This window comes from Heteronotia binoei, chromosome 18 (genome assembly GCF_032191835.1).
Source record: "Heteronotia binoei isolate CCM8104 ecotype False Entrance Well chromosome 18, APGP_CSIRO_Hbin_v1, whole genome shotgun sequence".
Lineage (NCBI taxonomy): Eukaryota > Metazoa > Chordata > Lepidosauria > Squamata > Gekkonidae > Heteronotia > Heteronotia binoei.
In genome coordinates, this window is record NC_083240.1 from 11,489,308 (window position 1) to 11,514,817 (window position 25,510).

Below are 25,510 nucleotides of genomic sequence, written 5' to 3' on the forward strand. Positions count from 1 at the left end.
GGGCATTTCTTTCTCAACAGTTTTTTCCAACTAATTTACCTTTTAATGTGTAACATACATATAGATTGCCATTAGAAGAAAAATACATTACAGTATAGTGGATGGTGCGTTAAATATATGTAATGAGATAAACAGCCAATATCCCTATTTGAGTATGTCAATAAAATGGTAAAAGGTAGTCCCCTGTGCAAGCACCAGTCGTTTTCCACTCTGGGGTGACATTGCTTTCACGACGTTTTCACAGCAGACTTTTTACAGGGTAGTTTGCCATTGCCTTCCCCAGTCATCTACACTTTCTCCCCAGCAAGCAGAGTACTCATTTTACCAACCTCGGAAGGATGGAAGGCTGAGTCAACCTGGAGCCAGCTACCTGGACCAGCTTCCGCTGGGATCGAACTCAGGTCATGAGCAGAGGGCCCCGACTGCAGCTTTACCACTCTGCACCACGGGTCTCTTGAGTAGATCAATACAGAAATACAAATCCCGCCCTCTTCAGGCTTCACCCCCCACTTCCCCAGGTCTTTCCCAACCCAGAGCTGGCAGTCCGCAGTCTTCACGCTCACATTTAAATCAAAAGTTACAGTTCCTAGTTCAGCCGGAGGTGGCAGAGACGCACCCCCCCCCCACTGCAAATGGAAAAGCTAGCCATGTGGTGTTCCACTGGAGGAAGACCTTAATAGACAGCTGAAGAGATGGATTCTGGCTGTTCAATGGATTTAACAGGGAAACAAACAGGTTCCTAGTCCCGATGAAGGAAGGAGATGCTCTGCCATCCCTTCCTGACCTCCAGCCATAAGATCAATACAAACACGAAGATAGAGTCAGGTGGGTAGCCGTTTTGGTCTGAAACAGCAAAACCAGAATCCAGTGGTACCTCTAAGACCAACAAAGTTTTATTCTGGGTGTTAACCTTTCGTGTGCACACGCATACGAAAGCTAAATATCCAGAACAAAACTATGTGGACAAAACACTTGTGCATGCACCCGAAAGCTTATACGCAGAATAAAACGTTTGTTACTCTTAAAGGTGCCACTGGACTCAGATTTATATCCAGAATAAGACTCTGTGGATTGTGCATGCACATGAAAGCTTATACCCCTATACTCAGAATAAAACTTTTGTTAAAGGTGCCAGTGGAGTAATTTAATACCCAGAATAAAACTCTGTAGATAAAACACTTGTGCATGAACATGCAAGCCCAGAATAAAACTGTGTCGGTATTCAAGGTGCCGCTGGACTTGAACTTTTTCCTGCCGCTTCAGAGCTACACAAGAACCTCCTGAATCTAGGGACTAAAGGTAGAGGGCTAGAGCGACACCCGCGGCCTATACTTCCGGTTAAATTTGAAAGCCACGTCGAAAATTTCGGGGGGAATATCCACTTCCGTTGTACCCCAGGAATTGCGATATGGGCAATATGGGATTATGTCTATCTCTATCTCTATGAGTGCGTTCCGCCGTCTCAGCCGGAACTGGATTTCCAATTCCGGGTAAAAAATGAATGAAGAGATTGGTTTTTTTTCATGATAGAGATGTCGCCGCCTGGAGTTTCCAGAGAAGTCACGGAATAAAGGGCTTCTTTGAAGCCGGGACTGGATTGCCGCTCTAGTCAAGTGATCTCTGTGGTTCGCCGCCCAGCGGAAGTGCACCTCAGAACCGGAAGTGGAGCTGGCATACCCGCTCACCTGCTTCCTCGGCCATGTAACCAACCGTCGTCACCATGGAACCGCCTGATACTAGGTAGCGGCTGCCTTGGGCCTCGCGGGGACCCGTAGGCAGGGGATGGAGGGCGGTGCTGGTTGGCTGGTAGGGCGAGTTCTCTCTCTGGTCCGCAACTAAAGATGCGCGCCCGGGTCTGGTGCTGCCCCAGTCTAATAAAGGGAGGGCACTGCATGGGAGGTCATGGTTGCGTCACGCCCCTGTTGTGACGTCATCACGGAGGGGGGTTTTGTTCCCCCTCACCTGCATCATTTTGTGTTAATGACATCATAATTAGGAGTGAAACTTTTTAAAAACGGACTGATCAACTTAAAACATTTAAATCGATTTAAGAAACTAAAATGCTCTTCAGATTATGAGTGGAACAGGCTTTCTCAGGAGGTGGTGGGCTCTCCTTCCCTGGAGGTTTTTAAACAGAGGCTAGATGGCCATCTCACAGCAGTAAGGATCCTGTGAATTTACGGGGAGGTATTTGTGAGTTTCCTGCATTATGCAGGGGGTTGGACTAGATGACTCTGCAGGTCCCTTCCAACTGTATGATGCTATGATTTTTTAAAAAGTTATTATTCAAGTTTGCAGGTTTTTAATGTTATTGTGAGAGGCTGCTGAATTCAGCAGGTTGATGCTGTCCAGTTAGGACTTGACTAACCTCCTTCCTTGGAGGTTTTTAAACAGAGGATCCTGTGAATTTGGGGGGGCGGGGATTTGTGAGTTTCCTGCATTGTGCAGGGGGTTGGACTAGATGACCCTGGAGGTCCCTTACAACTCTATGATTCTATGACTCTGGTTGTGGCTTTTCCCCCCACACTGGGGATGTTAAATTAATTGAACAAGGGGACATTGCTTCTTCTTGCTTTTGTAAAGGGTAATTGTGTCTGCCCTCTCTGTAATTTGAACTTTGTGCGCAAATGTCACAATATACTTTTTGTTGGCTTTCAAAGCCTCCGTTTACTCTGTCTCCCCTGTACACGTGGCTGTATTTCATGAAATATTGCCTGTGTGCATGTATAATAGTAATAATCTGCCTATGATGGATGCACATTAGGCAGCTAACTGGTCGGTAGTCTATGAAGGTTTGTGCCATAATAAATCTACAAGGCACTACAAGGTTCTTTAAAATTCTCCAAAGAGGAGTCCCCCCCCGCCCTTGCTTAGGCACACTCTAAAAAAACGGTTTTCTAAAATAGGACTTAACTGCTACACTTGATGCATAAATGTAAAAAAAAAGCATGTTGTTCTTCTCAAAACATTTCATTTTACTCATATGCAAATACATGCTGATTTGCTGATATCAATCATAACAGACTTCTAATTAAGATTTCTTTCAGTGGATGATATTACCAAATGTTATGTGGTTGGATTTGACACCCCCATCTTCCATGACATTTTCTCATTACCACATAAAGCTATTACTCTTTCTCTTTGCCAACTAAGTGCCATATTTGTCCATCAGCTACATTTTTAAAAGGACCTCAGAACAGTAGTAGTCAGGCAGTGAGTCCGTATTTATTGAACTTCATTTGAATCTCACTTTTATGGCAGAGAGTTACTGCCAACGAACCTTCCTGCTCTGTTGTACTTCAGATAGCAAATTGTATGGGCAATTTGCATGCACAGCAACTGGACGTGTGCATGCGTGTGTTTGTGCACGTACACATGCAGACACATTGTGTCTTACTAAACTTAATGAATTGTGCAAAATAGCTCCTGCCCGTTCCACAGTCACTGGAGCTCTGCAGGGTGATTTATTCACAGTATGTGCATTACTGTAGCTCACTCTACACAGGCTTGCCCTTGGGGCTGATCCGGAAACTCCAGCTGGTGCAAAATGCAGCAGCATGGCTGTTAACCGCATTGCCTTTATGGGCAAGCATTTGGCTGGTGCTGCACCAAGTGCACTGGCTACCAATTGAGTACCGGATCCGCTTCAAGGTTTTGGTACTGACGTTCAAAGCCTTACATAGCCTGGGACCGACATACTTGAGGGACCGCCTCTCCCCATATACGCCCCGGAGGACATTGTGGTCTGCCATGTAGCACCTCCTGACCACCCCTGGCTCGAAGGATGTCCATCTTGCCTTAACCAGGGCCAGGGCTTTTTCGGCTCTGGCCCCTGTATGGTGGATTATGCTCCCTATGAAGATCTGGGCCCTACCTGAGCTACTGCCATTTCGTAGGGCCTGTAAGACGGAGCTGTTCAGCAGGGCTTTTGGTTGAGGCAGCGGGCGCCCTGTTCTATCAACTGTTTATCAGTCAGCCTCTCTTGTTGTGACATCATGCTTTATAGCCTTGTTGAGGTGCTGAATATGATTTTAATACCATCACTTTTGGGGCCAAAAACTGTCCTTTGTGAAATGTGCCTTTTCCGCCGGTGATGCACCTTATGTAGTTTTATCGTTCTATGTTTTGATTTTATTGTACTTTTTAAAATTTGGCTTGTTGGTTTTCGTTGTGTAATTTATGTTGTGATCCGCCCTGAGCCCGTTATGGGAAAGGGCGGAATATAAGTTCACTAAAAAAAGAAATATTTGATTTTAAATATTTATAAGTCATCTCTCAAGCAGAGTTTCCTGGATCAGCTGTCAGCTTCAAAACAATACAACACTGATGCAGAGAGAACAAAGTTTGAGTTCGGTGGCACCTTTAAGACCAACAAAGTTTAATTCTGGGTATAAGCTTATACCCCGAATTAAGCTTTGTTGGTCTTAGAGGCGCCACTGGGCTCAAACTTTGCTCTCTTGCTTCAGACCAACATGGCTGCCTACCTGAGTGCTAAAGATGCCACACAACACCTATGCCATCTCACAAAGTGTTCTCTAAGAGCAAAGGTGACTCAAACCAATTTTCCCCCCTGGCTTTGTATCCTCAAGCACAAGCAACTGATAGAGTAGATCAAACCCAAATGAAGCCACTAAAATTCTGCCAGAGTAAAAAAAAATTTTTCTGGCCATGGCAACACAGTAAACCCTATTGCTCTTTCTATTTCCATCTCAATGTACGGTGTTTAAAAATATTCTTTTTTTACATCTTCCAGTGGCCCGAAGCAGCTTACACTAGATCACAGACAGAGCAACAGAGGGAAAGAACGCATTTCAAAGAATCTCCTGAGACTATACTACAACTTTTTCAGTTAAATGCCCTTTCAACTGAAACATTTTAAATCTGTTTCCAAAGTGCAGGGGCCATCCTTTGTCAAAGTCCTTAGCTCTTACGGAACAGGTGGCATCAGGGCTTTTTTTGTAGCAGGAACTCCTTTGCCTATTAGGCTACACACCCCTGATGCAGCCAATCCTCCAAGAGCTTACAGGGCCTAGTGTAAGCTCCAGGAGGATTGGCTACATCAGGGGTGTGTGGCCTAATATGTAAAGGAGTTCCTGCTACAAAAAAAGCCCCGAGTATCACCAGGAAAGATTTGTGGGATGACTTATAGTGATAAGCAGGAGAGAAACCAACGCGTTAGCCAATGTTTACATATCACTGGCTTTTAACTCTAGTAATTTCACCCCCTTGCCAGGGTTCTCCTTTCCCCACCTGAGGAGACTTTGGCCCCTCCGCTGCTGACTGAGACTGTAGATCCTCCCTTGCCAAACCTAACACCAAGGCATCAAGAGCTTATCCCTACACCATGCGGCCCTGTAAGTACTTGCGTCTCTTGCTAGCTGTATTCAGCAGTGGTTGTTGTATAGGATTGCCAGCTCTGGGGTGGGAAATACCTGGAGGCTAGAGGCTAGGGAGGGGAGGGACCTCAGCAGGGTATAATGCCATAGAAAACTACTTAACAATGGAAACACGGGAAACCCAAGCTACGCTGTAACAGCAATCACCGCGTGAGCAACAATAATAGTATAATGCCATAGAGTCTGACCTCCAAAGCAGCCATTTACTGCAGGGGAACTGACTGAGATGGTCTGGAGCAGGGGTGGCCAAACTTGCTTAATGTAAGAGCCGCACAGAATAGACATCAGATGTTTGAGAGCCACAATAAATGAACATCAGAAGTTTGAGAGCTGGGAGAGAGGGAGGGAGGAAGGAAGGAAGGAAATAGGGGAGGAAGAGAGAGGTAGAAAGAAAGCAACTTTAAATGGCGCCAGCTGGCTTGGCTTGGAGAAGTGATTTGAAGAGACAGATGTCTTCTCCAAGCTAGCCAACAGGCAGTGGGGGGGCTTCAAGAGCCATACAATATGTGTGAAAGAGCCACATGTGGCTCCCAAGCCTCAGTTTGGCCAGCCCTGGTCTGGAGGATCAATTGTGATAGAGTGAGATCTCCAGGTGCCACCTAGAGGTTGACAACTCTGACTTAGCCCTCTCATAGCAAAATTATTGTTAGTTCTCCAACAGGTAGAACTTTGGCATTTAGGACAGAGGTAAGTCAAGAGCTTGATTGTTACCAAAACCTGGGTGAAACTGGGACACTGGTTGACCAAAGCATGGTGTCACCAGTTGTGCATCGGAACTTCCCAGAGTCCAAAGAAACGGGTCTCTGCCCTGAGGAGCCTGCAGTCTAAACTTGGGCGCAAAACAGGGAAAGGGAGATGGAGGCAGGTGATAAACAGGGGGAAGCATGCATTGTTCAGTCCAGTTACAAGGGCTTCGTTTCAGTTGGGGGAATGGGGGTTATGCCACCGCTTTGTGGAAAAACAGGGATTTGGCAGTAATGGCAAATATTCCGGGGGAGGGGGCGAGTTTCCAGCTGTTGCCCCCTTGCTGGCAGCATACAGACAAGGCCACCCAGGGCCAGTCCTGCCACTAGGCCAACGAGGCAATTGCCTAGGGCGCCACCCTTCTCAGGGCCCCAAATTGGGCTCCCCCATGCGACTCCCCCATAGCTCTTGTAGGAGTTGTCCTTGAAAGGGCAGCTGCTGCAAGAGCTCTCTCAGCCCCACCTACCTCACAGGGTGTCTGTTGTGGGGGAAGGAGATAAAGGAGATTGTGAGCCGTTCTGAGACTCTGAGATTCAGAGTATAGGGCGGGATATAAATCCAATATCATCTTCTTCTTCTTCGGTGGTGTGCGGGGGGGGGGGCGGGGCGGGGTGCCAGACAGTCTAGGGTTGGCCCTGAGGTCGCCTGTACATTTCACCCCAAGTGGGGCAAAGTAACGGCTGTGAGCAAAAACACAGGGGTGAAGATATTTAATACCCTTCCACAGTGGCGGACTGGCCAGGGTGTCAGCTTGCCCGATGGCAAGTGGGCCCCTGATGAAGCGGGCCCCCTTAAACATTAGGCAGTATGTTAAAAATGTTAATGGCTTGAAAATATAATAGAAGCTCCAGGATTCTTACTGTAATGCAACTAAAATTTATGTTGTATTTAGGGTTGCCAGCCTCCAGGTGGGGCCTGGGGATCTCCCGCTTTTACAACTGATCTCCAGCTGGCAGAGATCAGCTCCCCTGGAGAAAATGCAATCCGTATTAACATTTAGTATCTACTGCATACTGCCAGTGATATGTACAATATATGTACGCTGTAATTACTAAACATATATATTTATTTCACAAAAGTTTTAATTGTACCTTTTCCCCCACTTATGCATTTTTTAAAAAAGTTATTTATTTATTATAAAAACGAAATGATAGCCTTACAGATGTGGGCGGGCCCCTATGTCTCCTGGCAACCAATATTTTTAGACCCAGTCCGCCACTACCCTTCCATGCCAGAGACTCTAACCTGATTGGCTGGGTGGGGGGACTCCAGTGAGGTCAGCAATGCTGGAGCCAAGCTGCAGTTCCATCGAGGGGTCCTTCCCACCCCTCACCAAGCTTGTCAGCACCCTCTCATTGCAGATCAAGCCGTGGTCAGAGCTGTCGTCTCCCGTCAAGATCTACTTCTGCGTCACCATCGTCTCACTGCTGAGCGTCATCGGCTTAACCGTGGAGAACCTCGTCCAGCAGACTCACGAAGACTTCACCATCTCTCTCATCCAGCTCATTGGCGTCGGTAAGAAACAATTCAGGAGGAAAAAGCTTGGGGTAAAGGGCGAGGGACTATAGACCAAGGGTGGCCAAACCTGCTTTAACGTAAGAGCCACAGAGAATAAATGTCAGATGTTGGAGAGCGGCAAGGCATGAACATCAGGCATGAGAGCCTCATGGAAGGAAAGAAGGAAGGAAGGACAGAGGGAGGGAAGGAAAGCAAATAGATGGGGGAGGGAGGAGGGATGAAGAGGTGGAAAGAAAGCAACTTTAACTTTAAATGCATTCTCCAAGCTGCCAGCTGGCTTGGTTTGGAGAAGTGATTTAAAGTGACAAAGGCCTTCTCTAAGCTGGCCAGCAGGTTGGTAGGGGCTTCCAGAACCACAGAATATGATTGGAAGAGCCACATGTGGCTCCTGAGCCACAGTTTGGCCATCTGTGCTATAGACTATCTCACTGTTTCCGAGACCAGTGGCACCTTTAAGACAAACAACGTCTTATTCAAGGTATGAGCGTTCATGTGTACAACCACCTTCTCAGATATGTAGAAACAGAAGATAACCATTCCTATTTATAGGCAGAGGCTGAATTGCAAATTAGTATGTAACATGATGAAGACATTTTAAGATATGCGGAGACAAACTGGAACAAGTTTATAGGGTCAACAGTTGCTTGAATTTAATTAAGGGCAAACAACAATGAAGCGATAAATGTGTAAAAGAATCCTTTCTAATCGTGGGAAGTTAACTGAGACTCTGTTGCAACACTCCATTCATCTTCTCTCAAGTATGAAGGTAGCAAACAGCAAGTTTCCCCCCCTAAATGAGACTGCCCTCCTGGATCTGTCCTGTCTTTCTGCTGGAACCTGGAAATCTAACAGACATGTTCTGAACCTTGTTGGTCTTCTGTGAATGTATTGGGTTCCAGTGATGAATAAGCCTCCAAACTGAAGAAAGATGGATGAAATGTCTTGATATCTAGAACAGATGTCTTTGGAAGGGCTTCTTTTAGTTCAATGAACTAAATACTGGAATATTGTTACTCCTTTGTGATTGGAAAGACTGTTTTTGAGCTGTCTTCTGTGAATGCCTTTTTGGTACACGCTCTTGTCTATCTGAAGTTTCATGTGCAAGCTTTGTCAGAACACCATGACCTCTACATTACACTGTCTTGTTTAAAATTTATGGTGTCTCTTAGCGGGTTTTTTTTATTAACCACCTGGAAGTTGGCAACCCTACCAGGCTCTGCCTCAACGCTCCAGAGATTTCCCAACCCAGAGTTCGCAAATCTGCCACAGGGACTAGCAGCTTGCTTTCACTTTTTTAAACAGAAAGCCAGATGAGTGAATGCTCCTAGCTGCATGTTTTTCTTTCCCGTTTGCTTACCGATCTCCCAAGATACTGTGTGAGGCAGACACATCCCCTGGCTGTAGCAAGAGACAGCCCAGCCAAGAGCCACAAATAATAAAAAAACCCAAAACATCAGCACCAAAAGCACAGCGTGGTTCATTAGCACAACGAGAAAGAACACAGAGACTCGCGTTTCGCCTCTTAAACATTACTCAGGCTTAATTATATTTCGACAATGATTAGATCTGGATGTGATCTGATTTTGGCACAGCCGTGGAAGAGAAACTCATCTTGTACTTACCGTCCAAACGAGGAGTCATTTCTTCCGGATGATGGACTACCCTTGTCGGAATGGGAGAAAGTGCAGAACCAGCATGGTAAACAGACCGTAACTCTTCAAAGCTCCTTGAGCCAGACCCAAGGGCTTGGGGGAGTCAAATGCGGAGGTCAAATTCTCCCCTCCCTACTCTTTACCCCCAGTAAGCCGATTGCACTCTTTTTTTCTTCATCCGAGATGCTGTTTTCACTCTGTGCTTCATTTCGCCGTGTGCTTTTCTTACTCTTTTAAACGGCTTGCGGTGGCGGAATGTTCCTTCGAGTCGCAGCTGGCAAACCGATAAGTTTTCAAGGCAGGAGATGTTCAGAGGTGGTTTGCTGGTACTTGCCCCTGCGGAGCAACCCTGGATTTCTTTGGTGGCCTCCCTTCCTAACCAGGGCTGATTCTGCTTAGCTTCTGAGATCTGATGAGATCAGGCTAGCCTGAGCTATCCAAATCAGGACCGAAGTGCTTGTAAATGCACACTTTTCTTTTGTAGGCCACCTTGAGAATTCCAGGTCAAAACGGGGGGCGGGGCGGGGGGGGGGAATGTCAGCTTCCTAAAAATAATGTACTTCCAACTCCCTGCAGACTCAAGAATACTAACAACTGAAATAAACCACTGCGTTACGTATATATTGCAAATAATTGCTCCGTGGATATTTCTTACACCCTATTCATGTATTCTTCACCAGGAATACTGGCAACCCTTCGCATCTTCCCGGCCCACAGCCTTTCTCTCTCTAGTGTCACTGGAACCCTGACTTGGATGTCCCAGTCTAGCCTAGGGTTCCCAGCCTCCTGCTGGGGGCGGGGGTTCCCCTGGCTTTGGGGTCCCCAACCCACTGGTACGGAGCTGGCCAGCGGAGTGATCCCCACCCTCAAAAAGCTCCGCCGGCACCCAACATGCCCGGTACGATGATGTCACCCGGAAGTGCTGTCATCACACCAGGCATGTTACGCAGGGGGGGACACTCTAGCATTTGGGTAAAAAACTCGTACCAGAGTTTCTGCCCAAATGCTAGAACATCCTCCATGCGATGTGCCTGGCGTGATGACATCACTTCCAGGTGGCATCACCACGCCGTGCATGCTTTTGCGCGCTGGAACCCAGGTACTACTTGGATGGGAGACCACCAAGGAAGTCCAGGGTTGGTCCACAGAAGCAGGCAATGGCATATCACCACCACCCCCCGCCAACACCTTTTTGGGTGTCCACCAAGTGTTTTTAGGAAGCGGGTGAGTCCAGGTGGGCCTTGTGGTGAGCAGGGCTGCTGAATGGCTATGCATATTTAACATCGCTTTGTTTCATTGGCAGCGGCCGCCAGTGTGATCTATTGTCTCTCACCTCTTTTCCACTGTATTATTTAAAAAAAATATCCCCATTTCTGTACTTGGGCTCCCTTCTTCTGTGGGTGTGGCTTCACTTCCTCTCTGGCAGTCACTTTGTGGTTGTTCTCATCACCAACCTGTGTAAGGCTTAGAAGAGTTGAGGACCCCTAGTCTAGGCATAGGGTTGCCAGGTCCCATCGTCACACCAGTGGGGGGATTGGAGGGGCGTTCTGGGAGGGGATGGGGATGCTGCACAACGTCACCCAGAAGTGATGTAGGCACTCTGGTGATGTCAGGAGCAATGCTCTGGTTTTTGGGCAAAACTACGGTAAAATCACCCTCAAATCATAGAGTTTTGCCCCAAAACCGGAGCTTCATCTCCCATTGCACTGGTGTAGGGTTGTCAAAAAAGCTGCAGTACTGCAGTCTGAGCTCTCTGCACACGACCTGAGTTCGATCCCAGCGGAAGCTGGTTTCAGGTAGCCGGCTCAGGTTGACTCAGCCTTCCATCCTTCCGAGGTTGGTAAAATGAGTACCCAGCTTGCTGGGGGGAAAGTGTAGATGACTGGGGAAGGCAATGGCAAACCACCCCATAAAAAGTCTGCCGTGAAAACGTTGTGAAAGCAACGTCACCCCAGAGTCGGAAATGACTGGTGCTTGCACAGGGGACTACCTTTACCTTTTACTAGGGTTGTCAATCCCCAGTTGGGGGCAGAGGATTCCCCGGTTTGGAGGCCCTTCCCCCATTTCAGGGTTATCAGAAAGTGGGATGGGGGGAGGGAAATATCTGCTGGGCACCCCATTATTCCATATGGAAACTGGTCTCCATAGGGTATAATGGAAAATCAATCCATGGGTATCTGGGGCTCTGGAGGGGTGTTTTTTTAAGGTAGAGGCACCAAATTTTCAGCATAGAATCCAGGGCCTCTCCTCAACCTCACCCCCACCCCAGCTTCAAAAAGATTGGCCCACGAGTTCCAATCCTTTGAGCCCCGAAAGAAGTTGCCCTCCTCCTCCATTATTTCCAATGTAAGGAAGGCATTTAAAAGGAGCACGATCCCTTTAAATGTGATGGCCAGAACTCCCTTTGGAGTTCAATCATGCTCGTCACACCCTTGCTCCCGGCTCCACCCCCAAAGTTCTCCTGGCTCCACCCTCAAAGTCCCCAGATATTTCCTGAGCGGGACCTGGCAACCCTACCCTGGCACGCCTACGTCATTTCCAGGTGGTGTCAGCGCATTGTGCTTGATGTTGCTGCTTAGGGGGGCAGGAGGAGTTTTGTCCCATTGGCTGGTCGGCCACTGGTGGGCGGGAACCTGCGAAAGCAGGGAATCCCCCTCCCCCATCTGGAGAATGGTAACCCTCGGCGGCTGATATGAAAATGAATCAGCGCCTGAAAATGAATCAACAGCTGGGTTAATGTCAGTGGCAAACTTCCCAGTCAGCTCAGGGTGTGTGCGTCCTTCTCCCACCTGCATATGTGGCCCTCACTGACGGATCGGTTTCTTCTTTGACAGTCTTCTGCGTCTACTACGTGAGCCGGGGGATCCTACAGGAGAACCGCCAAGAGCTGATTGTCTTCATCCTCTCCATCTTCCTGGTCATGTTGCGTTCCGTCATCAACTTCACGGTTCTCTCCACGGAGCAAAAGCCACAGTTGATTGTGAGTGTTATGGGTCATGCATTCCCACCCCCTGGGCTGAACCCTAATCCCAAAGGAAGTCCCCAACTGTATCCTGACGGGTCCAGTTACCAGTCGAGGGCACGGGATTCCAATTATTATTTACTCAGAGCCAGACGAATGCATGGCCCATTTTTGAGTATCTGTTTTCTTACCTTGTGGTGAGATTTCCCTGTTAATTTGTTTTTCTTTTAACTCTTTTGTGGACATGGTAGAGGCGATGCTTATTTATATTAACTGGATTTCTTCAGCAAGTGCATACTAAAATGTTCAAACCTATTTTAAAAAAAAAAAAATTTGGGGGGGTGGGAACAGACCAACAAGGAGAATTCCCATGCAGCAATAAGAAAGTCCATCAAGTGATCCGTGGAAATGGGACAAATGAAGAGCCGCCGCTTTTTAAACCGTCAAGCAGAATTACATTCAAGGCCAACATTAAGTGCCTTGGGAAATAAAACTTACTTCTTAAAAGGAGGGGTTTAAGGCAATCACATCTCTCCAGCATCGGTTAACCTGTAGGGTTACAGGTGTTCTGAATGCACGAAGGGATAAACTAAAAAAAGAAGAGTTAAATTACATTTACGTTACTTCAACGCACAGCAGTGCATCAAGGCCCATTTTAATGATCTTCAACGCATTTGTCCCGTAAAGGGGAGAGAAGGCTCAGTCCTTCTGTCAGGACTTGGAATGATCACAGCCTGGTTTTTCAGGTTGCATATTAAAATTATGGGGAACTATTCTGAGAGCCGTTGCAGCGATTAGCAGACGCTGCGGAGTGTTCAGCGTTCTTTCGAGCAAGCTAGATGCAGCCGTCTGGCAACTCTAAATGTAGTGGTTAAAGGATCAGACTGGGATCTGGAAGGCCTCTAGTTGCCAGCTCTGGGCTGGGAAATACTGGGAAATTTGGGGGGTGGAGTCTGGGGAGGGCAGGGTTTGGGGAGAGTCCTCAGCAGGGTATCGTGCCGTAGAACCTGCCTTTCAAGGCAGCCATTTTCTTCAGGGGAACAACAACAAAAGAAAGATACAAAATGATGCTGTTAAGGGGTGGGGGGGGGTCTGCTTTGTATCTTTCTTTTGTTGTTGTATCTTTTGACATCTACCTATGTAGCCTGTAAGGTAAATAAGGCATAAAGACTGGGACACAGGGCACTCACATACTGGAGGCACGTCTCTTCATCCAGGCCACTGGGGATGATGGGAGAGAACCAAAGTCCTGCTTAATAAGATACACATAATACATTTTCAGGTCTCCTTTCCAAAATTCCGCCACCGGTACACTCTAGTAATCACCGGAAACTCCATGGTAATGACATCAGCTCCAATGCAGCCCGTAAGCAGTGATATTACACTGGCGGAATGTTCTAGGTCTCACCCAGAAACTCAGTGGAAACCATAGAGTTTTAGGGATGAGTGCTAAAACATCCTCACGTTGTAATGCTGGTGCTGCCGGATTGCACAGCAATGAAGATTGCTCCTCCTCCCCCACAGCAGACAAACCTATTAATTCTGGCTCCTTCGAGGTGCCCCAGTGCCTGTCCACGGGGGAGGAGAGCCATGGGAAGGACTGGTGCACTTTGGGTAACCATCTGCTTCCGTCTTGCTGCCAGGCCCGCTTTGTTCTGATCCTCTTGGTCGGCGCCTTTGACATCATCTGCGCTGTCGTCCTCATTCAAAGCGAGAGCATGATGGCCTTCCGGGTGGGCGGGGCCTTGGAGAGTCTGCAGGCCCAGTACTTTATGCTGAACCTCTGCTTTTCTATGCTGACCTTCGACCTTCAGGCGCAGGTAAGCGCGAGCCTCAAAGCCCAGCTCTCCAGAGCATCCTGCCGCTTGGTATGTCCCCCTCTGCACAACAAACATCAACAGCATTTATAGGGTAAATATGAAAGAGTCCTGTAGCACCTTTAAGACCAACGAAGTTTTATTCAGGATGAAAGCTTTCATATACATGCACACTTCATCAGACAATGGAATAGGATGCAGTGAGCAGAGCTACATATAGCTGGTGGGCAGCGGTTTAGAATGCAAAGTGGTACAAAGTTAGAATCCAGTGGCAAAATAATGAAATTAACAACTTGAAAGAACATTTGGGGAGGGATGGTGGCTCAGTGGTAGAGCATCTGCTTAGGAAGCAGAAGGTCCCAGGTTCAATCCCCGGCATCTCCAAAAAAGGGTCCAGGCAAAGAGGTGTGAAAAACCTCAGCTTGAGACCTTGGAGAGCCGCTGCCAGTCTGAGTAGACAATACTGACTTAGATGGACCAAGGGTCTGATTCAGTATAAGGCAGTTTCATATGTTCATATGTTTGGTCTGGATAGCATTTGCGTGAGAAACCAATAAAACAGTAACATGTCAGAATGGGAGAACGATAGTGAGAGTGTCATAATGTAATAAATGTAGTCTGTTCATTGCTCTGTTGCTTGTAATATGGGTAAATAACAGGGAGCCGTGACTGCAGCCGAGGTTGTCTGTGGCTCACTGTTCTATCTGTGGATATTAGTTATGCTAGTTAAATAGAAATTTCATGTACGAAGGCAGTATACCCTTGAAATGGTTTTGGAGGCCAGCAGGGCTGCGGGAAGGATATCAGCCCCTTGCTTAGCGGGCTTTTCCAAAACTGGACGCTGGACAATATCATTCTTCCTTCCTCCATTTTATCCCAACAACCACCCTGTGAGACAGGTTAAGAGAGCAACAGACCCAAAGCCACCCAGCCAGCTTCCATGTCAGACCGGGAAATCTGGGCCTGTCTGATCCAGCAGGCAATTCTGTCGTCCGTGGTCCATTTCTAGAGCGGCAGCTTGATCCACTTAACCCTTGGGGATGACTCACTGGCCGGGTTCTGCTCTACCTATATTCTTCTTCAACCAAAGTGTCATTTACACGTGGAACTGACTGCCACAGGAAGTGGTGGGGGCTGCATACCTAAACAGCTTCAAGAGGGGATTGGATAAACATATGGAGCAGAGGTCCATGAGTGGCTATTAGCCACAAGGTATAGATGGAACACTCTGTCTGGGGTAGTGATGCTCTTGGTGCTTGGGTGCCCCAGTGGGAGGGTTTCTGAAGTTCTAGTTCCACTGGTGGACCTCCTGATGCCTCCTGGGTTTTGGCCACTGTGTGGCACAGAGTGTTGGACTGGATGAGCCATTGGCCTGATCCAACATGGCTTCTCTTATGTTCTTATGTCTGGGACAGTGATGCTCTGTATTCTTGGTGCTTGAGGGGGGGCACAGTGGGAGGGCTCTTGGAGTTCTGGCCCTGCTGGTGGACCTCCTGGTGGCTCCTGGGTTTTGGCCACTCTGTGACACAGAGTGTTGAGCTGGATGGGCCATTGGCCTGATCCAACATGGCTTCTCTTATGTTCTTATAGACGGAACACTCTGTCTGGGGTGGTGATGTTCTATATTCTTGGTGCTGGGGGGACAACAGTGGAAGGGGTTCTGGAGTTCTGCTGGTGGACCTCCTGATGGCTCCTGGGTTTTGGCCACTGTGTGACACAGAGTGTCAGACTGGATGGGCCACTAGCCTGATCCAACCTGGCTTCTCTAACATTCTTATGTTATGTTACTGAATCCCCTTCGCCATGCAAATGCCATAATTGCCTTTATCTCTTATAAAGGATATTGCCTTTCCAATTTTAGATTGCTGCTGTTAAAAACCCTGGAATAATTCCTGGAACAACCAAAAAAAGTGAATCCCAATTCTGGCGGTACTTTTGACCACAGTTGAGGGGTAGTGAGCTTTACATCTGCACTCCCCCACACTTGCGGCTTGTTTCACCTCCTGTCCTGTCCTTTCCAGCTCTGCTTATGTGTCCTGCTGCTCACCACCCTCCAGGAAATCTCCCTCCTGCACATCATCTTCTTGGCTGTCGGGATTCTCTGGGCTTGCCTGAAAGTCGCCTGCGGCATCATTGCTGTGAGTGACATCCTAAGAAGCTTTGGTACTCAAAACAGCCATCTCTTAGGACCAGGAAACATTGTTGTGTGCTTCTGCTAAAGTAGAAACGGGAGACTGGTGGCCCAGGGTCAGAGCCAGCATCTAGGGGTTTCCTGCTCAGCCCCCAGCCTAGAACCCTCCATTCCTGTCTCTTGCAACTCTGTGCCTGCAGAGGCCTCACGGAGCCCTGTCTGGTGTGAATAGCAATGTCACCATTCTCCTCTTATGCATCTCTTGAGGCTCCACTCCCATCTTGCTTGTGACTTACAGATAAGAGTGATGAAATTGAGAGGTGTCGAAGGGAAGGGATGAAAGAGCCCTTTGCCCCTATGTGAGTGAGTCGGCGGATGGAGCCAGTTATTTTACAAGGAAGTAAATGCTGCATCTAGGCAAGAATGCCATCCTGCATGCCTTTTGCTGTCCTCCTCACCACTGGGGGCACCAGTGAGCAGTGAGAGAACCATCACAGCTTACTGGAGAGATCTTGATGGGAGTCAGATCATCTCTGGAGCGTGTAGGAATTTCTTATACCTGTATTTTGGATTTTGCCTGAAGAAGTCAGCGCAAACATCAGAGCGGAGCGCTGCATCTATCCTAAATCATTTAATATATCAAAACTGAGCCCCGCTCCCCAAACAAAAGCACAACGCTGCAACTTGGTCCATGTTAATCAAATCATGAGAGTTTACATGTGTTTGCTTAGCAGCTGTTTCTGGTTAGGAGGCAGGCAACTGGCCATGTCCAATCGAAACCTTAAATCAGGCTAACCCATTTGGATTCTGAGATTTTAATCCATACACTCCAAAGACATTCCTTGCAATCTTAAGGACTAGAAACCTGATTTTAAAAGAAAAAAGAAACCTCGATTCTGTGTGCAGTTCCAGATTCTGCTCCGTTCCTGGGCTTGCACAGAATCCAGAGAGCCTTGGTTAAGCTCTTGCTCAGATATTTCTCCTGCCCATGTGGGCAGGAGAGCAGGTATATTGCCTTTGCCTCAGGTGGAAGTTTTGTAGTTGAGGTTGCCAATCCCCAGTTGGGGGCAGGGGATCCCACGGTTTGGAGGCCCTCCCCCCACTTCAGGGTTTGCAGAAAGCTTGCTGGACATTCCATTATTCCCTACAGTGACCAAATTCCTACAGTGTTATAATGGAGAATTGATCCATGGGTATCTGGGGCTCTCTGGGGGAGCTTTTGTTTTGAGGTAGAGGCACCAAATTTTCAGCATAGCATCCAGTGCCTCTCCTCCAAACACCCCTCAAGTTTCAAAAAGGTTGGACCAGGGGGTCCAATTCTACGAGCCCCAAAAGAAAGTGCCCCTATCCTTCATTATTTCCAAATGGAGGGAAGGCATTTAAAAGGTGTGCGGTCCCTTTAAATGTGATGGCCAGCACTCACTCCGCTGTTCAGTCATCCTTGCCACACCCTTGATCCCAGCTCCACCCCCATAGTCTCCCGGCTCCACCTCCAAAGGCCTCAGATATTTCTTGATATCTGGCAACCCTATTTGCAGTGCAAATAGAACCATGCTTTTGTGGGGCTACAGTGGTGGTGATGGGAGGTGCCGTCAAGTTGCGGCCAACTTACATTGGCCTTAGAGGGGTTTCAAGGCCAGAGATGTTCAGGGGTGGTTTGCCATTGCCTGCCTCTGTGTATCAACCCCGGGCATCCTCGGTGGTCTCCCCTATATGTACCAGCCAGGGCTAACCCTGCTCAGCTTCTGAGATCTGGCCAACCTGGGCTCCCCAGGTGAGCATGTGGCCACATCCCGCTTTGAACGGAGGGAGCCAGATGTACAGAGCGGAAATGCATCCATTTTATCCATATTATACACTGATCATCAGCGTGGTCACTCAGTGATACCTGCATTTCATTTTCTGTCCCCACCCCACCCTACAGATATTAAAAGAGTTAAAACCTTTCGCTTGGGTTTTCCTGGGTCAGAATTTACCCGAAGTGGCTTATCTTGCCTACCTTCTTTATACGGTAAGTCATGCCCAAGAGGTTTGTTGAGCCAACAAGCAGGATGCAGAAAATTCCTTAGGCTTCTGAGCCGGGGGTGGCCAAACTTGCTTATTGTAAGAGTCATATAGGATAAATGTCAGATGTTGGAGTGAGGGAAGGAAGGAAGGAAGGAAAGAAGGAAGACAAATGGAGGAGAGGTGGAAAGAAAGCAACTTTAAATGCATTCTCCATGCCACCGGCTGGCTTGGCTTGGCTTGGAGAAGTGATTTAAAGAAATGCCTTCTCCAAGCTGGCTGACAGGGTGGTGGGCAGTGTTCCCTCTAAGCTGAGTTAGCGTGAGCTAGCTCACAGTTTTTTAGCCTCCAGCTCATACATTTTTGTCTTAGCTCAGGAAAAATGGCTCCGGAACAAACAAATTTTTGCAGTGGCGCACAGCTTTAATGCCAGTAGCTCACAAAGTAGAATTTTTGCTCACAAGACTCCACAGCTCAGAGGCAGTATTGGTGGTGGGGGCTTAAAGAGCCACATGATATGTGTGAAAGAGCCACGTGTGACTCCCAAGCTGCAGTTTGGCCATCCTTGTTCTAGGCCTTCTGCCGGAATTGCTTTTGCACAGATGTTTGCAAGAGGCTGTTTGAAAGGGCCTTGCATTTGCCAGATCTCGGCAGTAAAGACAATGGACCTTTCAGGGTGTTTCTGTAACTACCCCATTTAGGTTAGCTGACCCCTTACGCCACAGGTGGCCATAAACAACAGATCCCTTACCTTTGAGCTTGGTCTGAAGAGCAGCATTTTCAGACAAGTCTTGAGTTGTTCCAGGGTTGTGGCTTTAGCTTTCTGCGCCTGCTCATGCAGTGTCCATTGGCAGGCATCCAGGGAAGGGTCGCATCTCCCAAGATACTGCTCCGGAACAATGTCAGAACGCCCCAGGGTTTTATCTCCCAGGCAAGGCAAAACAGAGAGGACTCAAACACAACAACCTGTCCTTGTAACGGCACCAGACAGATGCTTTTTCAAAAGCCGCCGTCAGCAGGAGGAGAGCAGGAGACAGGGAACAGAGACTGCCACGGCAGGGATGTCAGTTCCCTTGCCAGAAGAAGAGAGAAACTTGGCCATTCCCTCCCACGAATAATTCCTGTGAAAGGCAAGATTCCCTAGGCTCCTTCCAGACCTCCCAAACCCTCCAACATCGCTCTTGCTTCCTTTATCCCTTTACAATCCCCGTTCCTTAATAGAGGACAAGGATCCTTCCCAAATTCAAACCCTGCAAGCCAGAACGTATTAAGAAAATGTTCACCCGTCCAAAGTGAGCGATGGAAGCAGTGCCTCCAGTCCCAGAGGCAGTATGCCTCTTTGGTGTAGTGGTTAAGTGCGGGGACTCTGATCTGGGAGAACCGGGTTTGATTCCCCACTCCTCCACTTGCACCTGCTGGAATGGCCTTAGGTCAGCCATAGCTCTCTTATCTGGGAGAACCGGGTTTGATTCCCCACTCCTCCACTTGCACCTGCTGGAATGGCCTTAGGTCAGCCATAGCTCTCTTATCTGGGAGAACCGGGTTTGATTCCCCACTCCTCCACTTGCACCTGCTGGAATGGCCTTAGGTCAGCCATAGCTCTCTTATCTGGGAGAACCGGGTTTGATTCCCCACTCCTCCACTTGCACCTGCTGGAATGGCCTTAGGTCAGCCATAGCTCTCTTATCTGGGAGAACCGGGTTTGATTCCCCACTCCTCCACTTGCACCTGCTGGAATGGCCTTAGGTCAGCCATAGCTCTCTTATCTGGGAGAACCGGGTTAGATTCTCCACTCCTCCACTTGCAGCTGCTGGAATGGCCTTGGGTCAACCATGGCTTTTGCAGGAGTTGTCCTTGAAAGGGCAGCTTCTGGGAGAGCTCTCTCAGCCCCACCCACCCCACAGGGTGTCTGTTGCGGGGGAGGAAGATAAAAGGAGATTGTGAGCCACTCTCAGACTCTGAGATTCAGAGTGGAGGGCAGAATATGAATCTAATGTCTTGGCTTGCAGAAGGCCCCAGGTTCAATCCCTGGCATCTTCAGTTAAAAGGATCTGGCAATAGGTGACATGGAAGACCTCTGCTTGAGGTCCATCAAGGTATGACAATACTTACCTTGATGGACCAGGAGTCTCATTCAGTAGAAGAAGAAGAGGATATTGGATTTATATCCCACCCTCCATTCCAAATTTCAGAGTCTCAGAGTGGTTCACAATCTCCTTTACCTTCCTCCCCCACAACAGACACCCTGTGAGATGGGTGGGGCTGAGAGGGCTCTCACAGCAGCTGCCCTTTCAAGGACAGAGTCTCAGAGCGGCTCACAATCTCCTTTACCTTCCTCCCCCACAACAGACACCCTGTGAGATGCCTGGGGCTGAGAGGGCTCTCACAGCAGCTGCCCTTTCAAGGACAACTTCTGCCAGAGCAATGGCTGACCCCAGGCCATGCCAGCAGGTGCAAGTGGAAGAGTGGAGAATCAAACCCGGTTCTCCCAGGACAACTCCTACGAGAGCTATGGCTGACCCAAGGCCATTCCAGCAGGTGCAAGTGGAGGAGTGGGGAATCAAACCCGGTTCTCCCAGGACAACTCCTACGAGAGCTATGGCTGAGCCAAGGCCATTCCAGCAGGTGCAAGTGGAAGAGTGGAGAATCAAACCCGTTTCTCCCAGATAAGAGTCCGTGCGCTTAACCACTACACCAGAAGGCAGCTTTCGGTGTTCACATGACTAGGCTGAACCAGAATTCACCTTCCAAACAGAGGAGGACGCCAAATTGCCTCTCGGATCAAGAGCAAGGATCTTGGACACCTTTCCGCATCTAGCCAGGAGGGGTACTGCTGTGCAGCTGTCCCAGGAGGGATTTGCTGGTTTAAGAAATCCCCATAATCCTTTGGGAAAGAGAGGCAGCAGCTGGCAGGCTGCGGGGCGCTCTCACGGTGGCACTTCGCACAAGATGCGCAAATTAACAGGCTCTTTTTCAGAATGAATCGCCGATTCCCCCAAGGAGAACTGAGAGCTCGCTTGGGATCACATGGTCGGCCCGCTGAAAGAGCCTGCCCGGCTCTGGAATGCAACAACCCGAAAAGAGTAACATGGGAAACGGAGCAGGAAAAAAAGCACAAAAGCATCCACGATAAACCAGCCTCAAGAATAATAAATTTCTATTCGTATACAAAACATAGAAGCCTTGGCTCTGGAATGGGACAGTGGAGGGAGGTTCCCCAAGAGGGATTTTTAATTTATCACGGAGGGAATCCAAACCATTTAGATAATCCCTGCAGCCAGCGTATCTTCTCAAGCGACACATTATAGGAAAGATCAAATCAGCCTGGTTTGAGCAATACCCAGGGAGTTTTTTGTAGCAGGCACTCTTTTGCGTATTAGGCTACACCACCCTGATGTAACCAGTCCTCCAAGAGCTTAAAGGTAAAGGTAGTCCCCTGTGCAAGCACCAGTCATTTCCGACTCTGGGGTGACGTCGCATCACGTTTTCACGGCAGACTTTTTTACGGGGTGGTTTGCCATTGCCTTCCCCAGTCATCTACACTCCCCCCCCCCCCCCCCGCAGCAAGCTGGGTATTCATTTGACCAAGCTCAGAAGGATGGAAGGCTGAGTCAACCTGGAGCCGGCTACCTGAATCCAGCTTCCGCCGGGATTGAACTCAGGTCATGAGCAAAGCTTAGGACTGCAATACTGCAGCTTTACCACTCTGTGCCACGGGGCTGCTTACAGGGCTCTTATTCCAGGGCCTGCTGTAAGCTCTTGGAGGATTGGCTACAGCAGGGATATGTGGCCTGATATGCAAAGGAGTTCAAGCTATATTTTAATGTTGTTTTAATGTTGTAAGCTGCCCTGAGTCCGCTTGCGGGATAGGGCGGGGTATAAATTGAAAAATTAATTTAAATTAGAAAAAAAGCCCTGCCGATACCCATGCGTGATACGAAGGTATTCTTGTTTCAGCCCACCCTGAAATGAGACAAAGAGATTTCTGAAATTTTAAGAAGACACCGCTGTCTTCTGTCCCAAAATACTTTTTGAAAGCAAATCAAAGACTCATTTCCCTGCAGCTCAATACGTCGGTTTGAGTTCTGTGGGTCTCTCTTTCCAAAGCCAGACTTTGACAGCTTCGCTTAAAACTAAAGCCAGTTTGGTGTAGTGGTTAAGTGTGCAGACTCTTATCTGGGAGAACCGGGTTTGATTCCCCACTCCTCCACGTGCAGCTGCTGGAATGGCCTTGGGTCAGCCATAGCACCTGATGCTACTTAAGGTCCTCACAGAGCCAATTTGGTGTGAGAGCCAGTTTGGTGTAGTGGTTAAATGTGCAGACTCTTATCTGGAAGAACTGGGTTTGATTCCCCACTCCTCCACTTGCAGCTGCCGGAATGGCCTTGGGTCAGCCATAGCTCTGGCAGAGGTTGTCCTTGAAAGGGCAGCTGCTGTGAGAGCCCTCTCTGCCCCACCCACCTCACAGGGTTTCTGTTGTGGGGGAGGAAGATAAAGGAGATTGTGAGCCGCTCTGAGATTCGGAGTGGAGGGCGAGATATAAATCCAGTATCATCTTCTTCCTCTGAACCTCCCTTCCTGGAGTCTGCCAAAGGTCTGCCAGGCACGAACAGAGCCCACTGTGGCTTCAGCAAGGTCACTGGATGATCTCTCCAACCAGAGGTGGGGGCCATCCATAAGGCAAGGACTTCAGATCACCTCCTGAAGCATCCTCGGAAATCAGCTGCGCCCTATTACAAATGTCAACTCCACCCATTACAAATGTCAACTCCACCCATTACAAATGTCAACTCCGCCCATTACAAATGTCAACTCCGCCCATTTTCTCCTCAGGTTATCCGAGAGTGGGGCCGAGGGTCTTCCTACGCACTGGAAGCTGCCGTGGTCACCGGCTCCTGCATCTCTGTTGCGATCAAAAGCGTTCTGTTTTGGGCACTCTTCCATGTCTACCGCAGTTTCGGTCATGGGTTGAGAGAGAGGAGTAAGTACTGGCTGACGGACCACGCAACCCTATGCACGTTGGATCAAGAGGGGATTGGATAAGCATCTGCAGCATAGGTCCATCAGTGGCTATTAGCCACAGTGTATCGTTGGAACTCTGTCTGGGGCAGTAATTGCTCTGTATTCTGGGTGCTTCGGGGGGGGGGGCACAGTAGGCTTCTAGTGTCCTGGCCCCACTGGTGGACCTCCTGATGGCACCTGGTTTTTTTGTCCACACAGTGTGTGACATAGTGTTGGACTGGATGGACCATTGGCCTGATCCAACATGGCTTCTTTTATGTTCTTATGATCAGGACCACTAATTACGATTGTCCTCTGTTACCTGCCCAAAACAAAACTTTCAAAGGTTGCTTTTTTCACCCTAGGAGTTCCGTATCAGCTTGTAATTTGTTGGTCTTTGTGTGGTCTCGCAAAGTTGTTCAAGCGTCGAGGGAGAAGGGGGCAGTGCAGCTCTAAGTGTGATGTTTCCTTGGTGGTCAGTTTCTCTGTAAATTGCTTTTTTCAGAAACCTTGAGTAAATTTTCAGCAACCAGAAACTTTCCCCCTGAGACCACATCAGGGGCTAAAGGAGTAATTCCACTGATTATGCGGGTGGAAAAAGGGGGAGTCAGCTTGAAATCTGCCCCATCGTTCATCGCAAAGAGTTTCAGGATAGGAGTGCCCGACGCCTTAAAAAGCCAGTATTGTGCAGCGGTTAGTGTGTCGAACTGGGATCGCGACTCCACTCCGAAGCTCGCTCCTGAGTCAGTCACTATCTTCCAGCCTGACCTACCTCTTAGGGGCGTTGTGAGGATAAATTGAAGAAGGGTGAGCTATTTGCTGCTCTGAGTCCTTTGGAGAAAGGATGAGATAAAAACATACTATGACAAGGACCAGAACTACCATCAGCGAAAGAGCTGGGGTAGCTTGGTGTTTAAAAAAATTAGCTGTAATCCAGGCAGGCCTGAGTTCCAGTCTTACCTCTGCTTTAAACAAGCTGCCTTCTCTGAGGCTCAGTTTATCATCTGCAGCACAGGCATAAGAACAGCAGCCTGCTTCACAGAGCTGTCCCGAGGGTCGCAGTGTGCAAAGCGCTCTGATCACCAAAAGCGCTATATAAATGCAAAGTAGAAGACTGCAGATTTATACCCCGCCCTTTTCTCTGAATCAGAGATTCAGAGCGGCTTACAATCTCGTCTTCTCCCCCCACAACAGATACCGTAAGGTAGGTGCGACTGAGAGGGCTCTCACAGCAGCTGCCCTTTCAAGGACAACTCCTACGAGAGCTATGGCTGACCCAAGGCCATTCCAGGAGCTGTAAGTGGAAGAGCGGGGAATCAAACCCATTTCTCCCAGATAAGTGTCCACACACTTAACCACTACACCAAACTGGCTCACCAAAGCTGCGTTATCACAGGCCTATTATTTGCAAACCCGGCCAGCATCTCCATTTGCTGGAATTAAGACAGCAGGTACCAGGCAAAAGCAAGATGCCGCCAATAAAAGACTGGGGGATTCTTCAACCAGCGGTTATACCCCACGGGGGCTGATATTGCTCTTTGGGCCTGTTATGGAGCACCTGCTGAGCAGACTGAAAAAGCAGGACTCAGCCAATCAGTCAAATCTCAACCAGTTAATGTTGTCAGAAGGGTTGAGGCAGCTGCCCCAAATGACAAAGACTGTGCCCTGATTGGTGGGAGGGGCTGCCATTCAGCACGCTGAGCACACCTCCCATTGATAAATTGTGGATTCCATTGAGAAAGGCTGACTTTGGTGCTGTTCCTTTTTGTTTCTCTCTCTCCCCCCTCCTGTGCAGTGTTTTCTTCCTATGGAAGGATCGATTCCTGAAGTGCTGCTACCCCCTCACGGTGCTCTTATAGAGCGATTTTGCACCCAGTAAGCTTTTGCGCCTCCCTCACCAGCGACCGGAGAAGGTGAGACCCCCCCCAGGGGAGATCGCTGAAGAAGGAGGGGTCCCAGCAGCATGCGGTGCCAGACCTCCCTTGCCTTACAGTCGGGACTCTCGATCGATCTGTTAGGCGTCACGAGGCCAAGCAGTTCACACTCTCAACTCCTCCTCCGTGCTGCTCCTGTCTTTGCTGCCAGACCCGGCTTCCACCCGGCTGCACAGAGAACGCATCCAGCGTGCCTTGCGTCACGAGGCTTCGGTGTCACTCAAAATGAACGTGGGCGATTCTTTCTTCCTTACCAGTTATGTAGGCGTGGGCATTGTGACTTCAGCAGGGGTAGGGGTGGAGAAAGCACACCCTCTTCCCCCCCCCCTCCCCACCACCCTGTTTCAAAAG

At 48.7% G+C, this 25,510-nt stretch overlaps 1 protein-coding gene across 2 annotated transcripts; it reads left to right on the top strand.

Annotated features, from left to right (window-relative positions):
* The first annotated feature begins 1,403 nt into the window (after positions 1 to 1,403).
* Positions 1,404 to 25,098, top strand: LOC132587411 (uncharacterized). 2 transcript variants are annotated; one of them, XM_060259722.1, is made up of 9 exons: positions 1,404 to 1,740; positions 5,234 to 5,354; positions 7,502 to 7,655; positions 12,145 to 12,290; positions 13,916 to 14,092; positions 16,111 to 16,227; positions 18,145 to 18,231; positions 23,058 to 23,205; positions 25,021 to 25,098. In XM_060259722.1, the coding sequence occupies exons 1-9, from the start codon at positions 1,721 to 1,723 to the stop codon at positions 25,050 to 25,052; spliced, it is 1,002 nt and encodes a 333-aa protein (XP_060115705.1). In that variant the 5' UTR covers positions 1,404 to 1,720; the 3' UTR covers positions 25,053 to 25,098. The 2 variants fall into 2 exon arrangements, with proteins under 2 accessions (XP_060115705.1, XP_060115707.1); XM_060259724.1 differs by lacking the exon at positions 16,111 to 16,227 and having other exon boundaries at positions 1,657 to 1,740.
* The last annotated feature ends 412 nt before the right edge of the window (positions 25,099 to 25,510 follow it).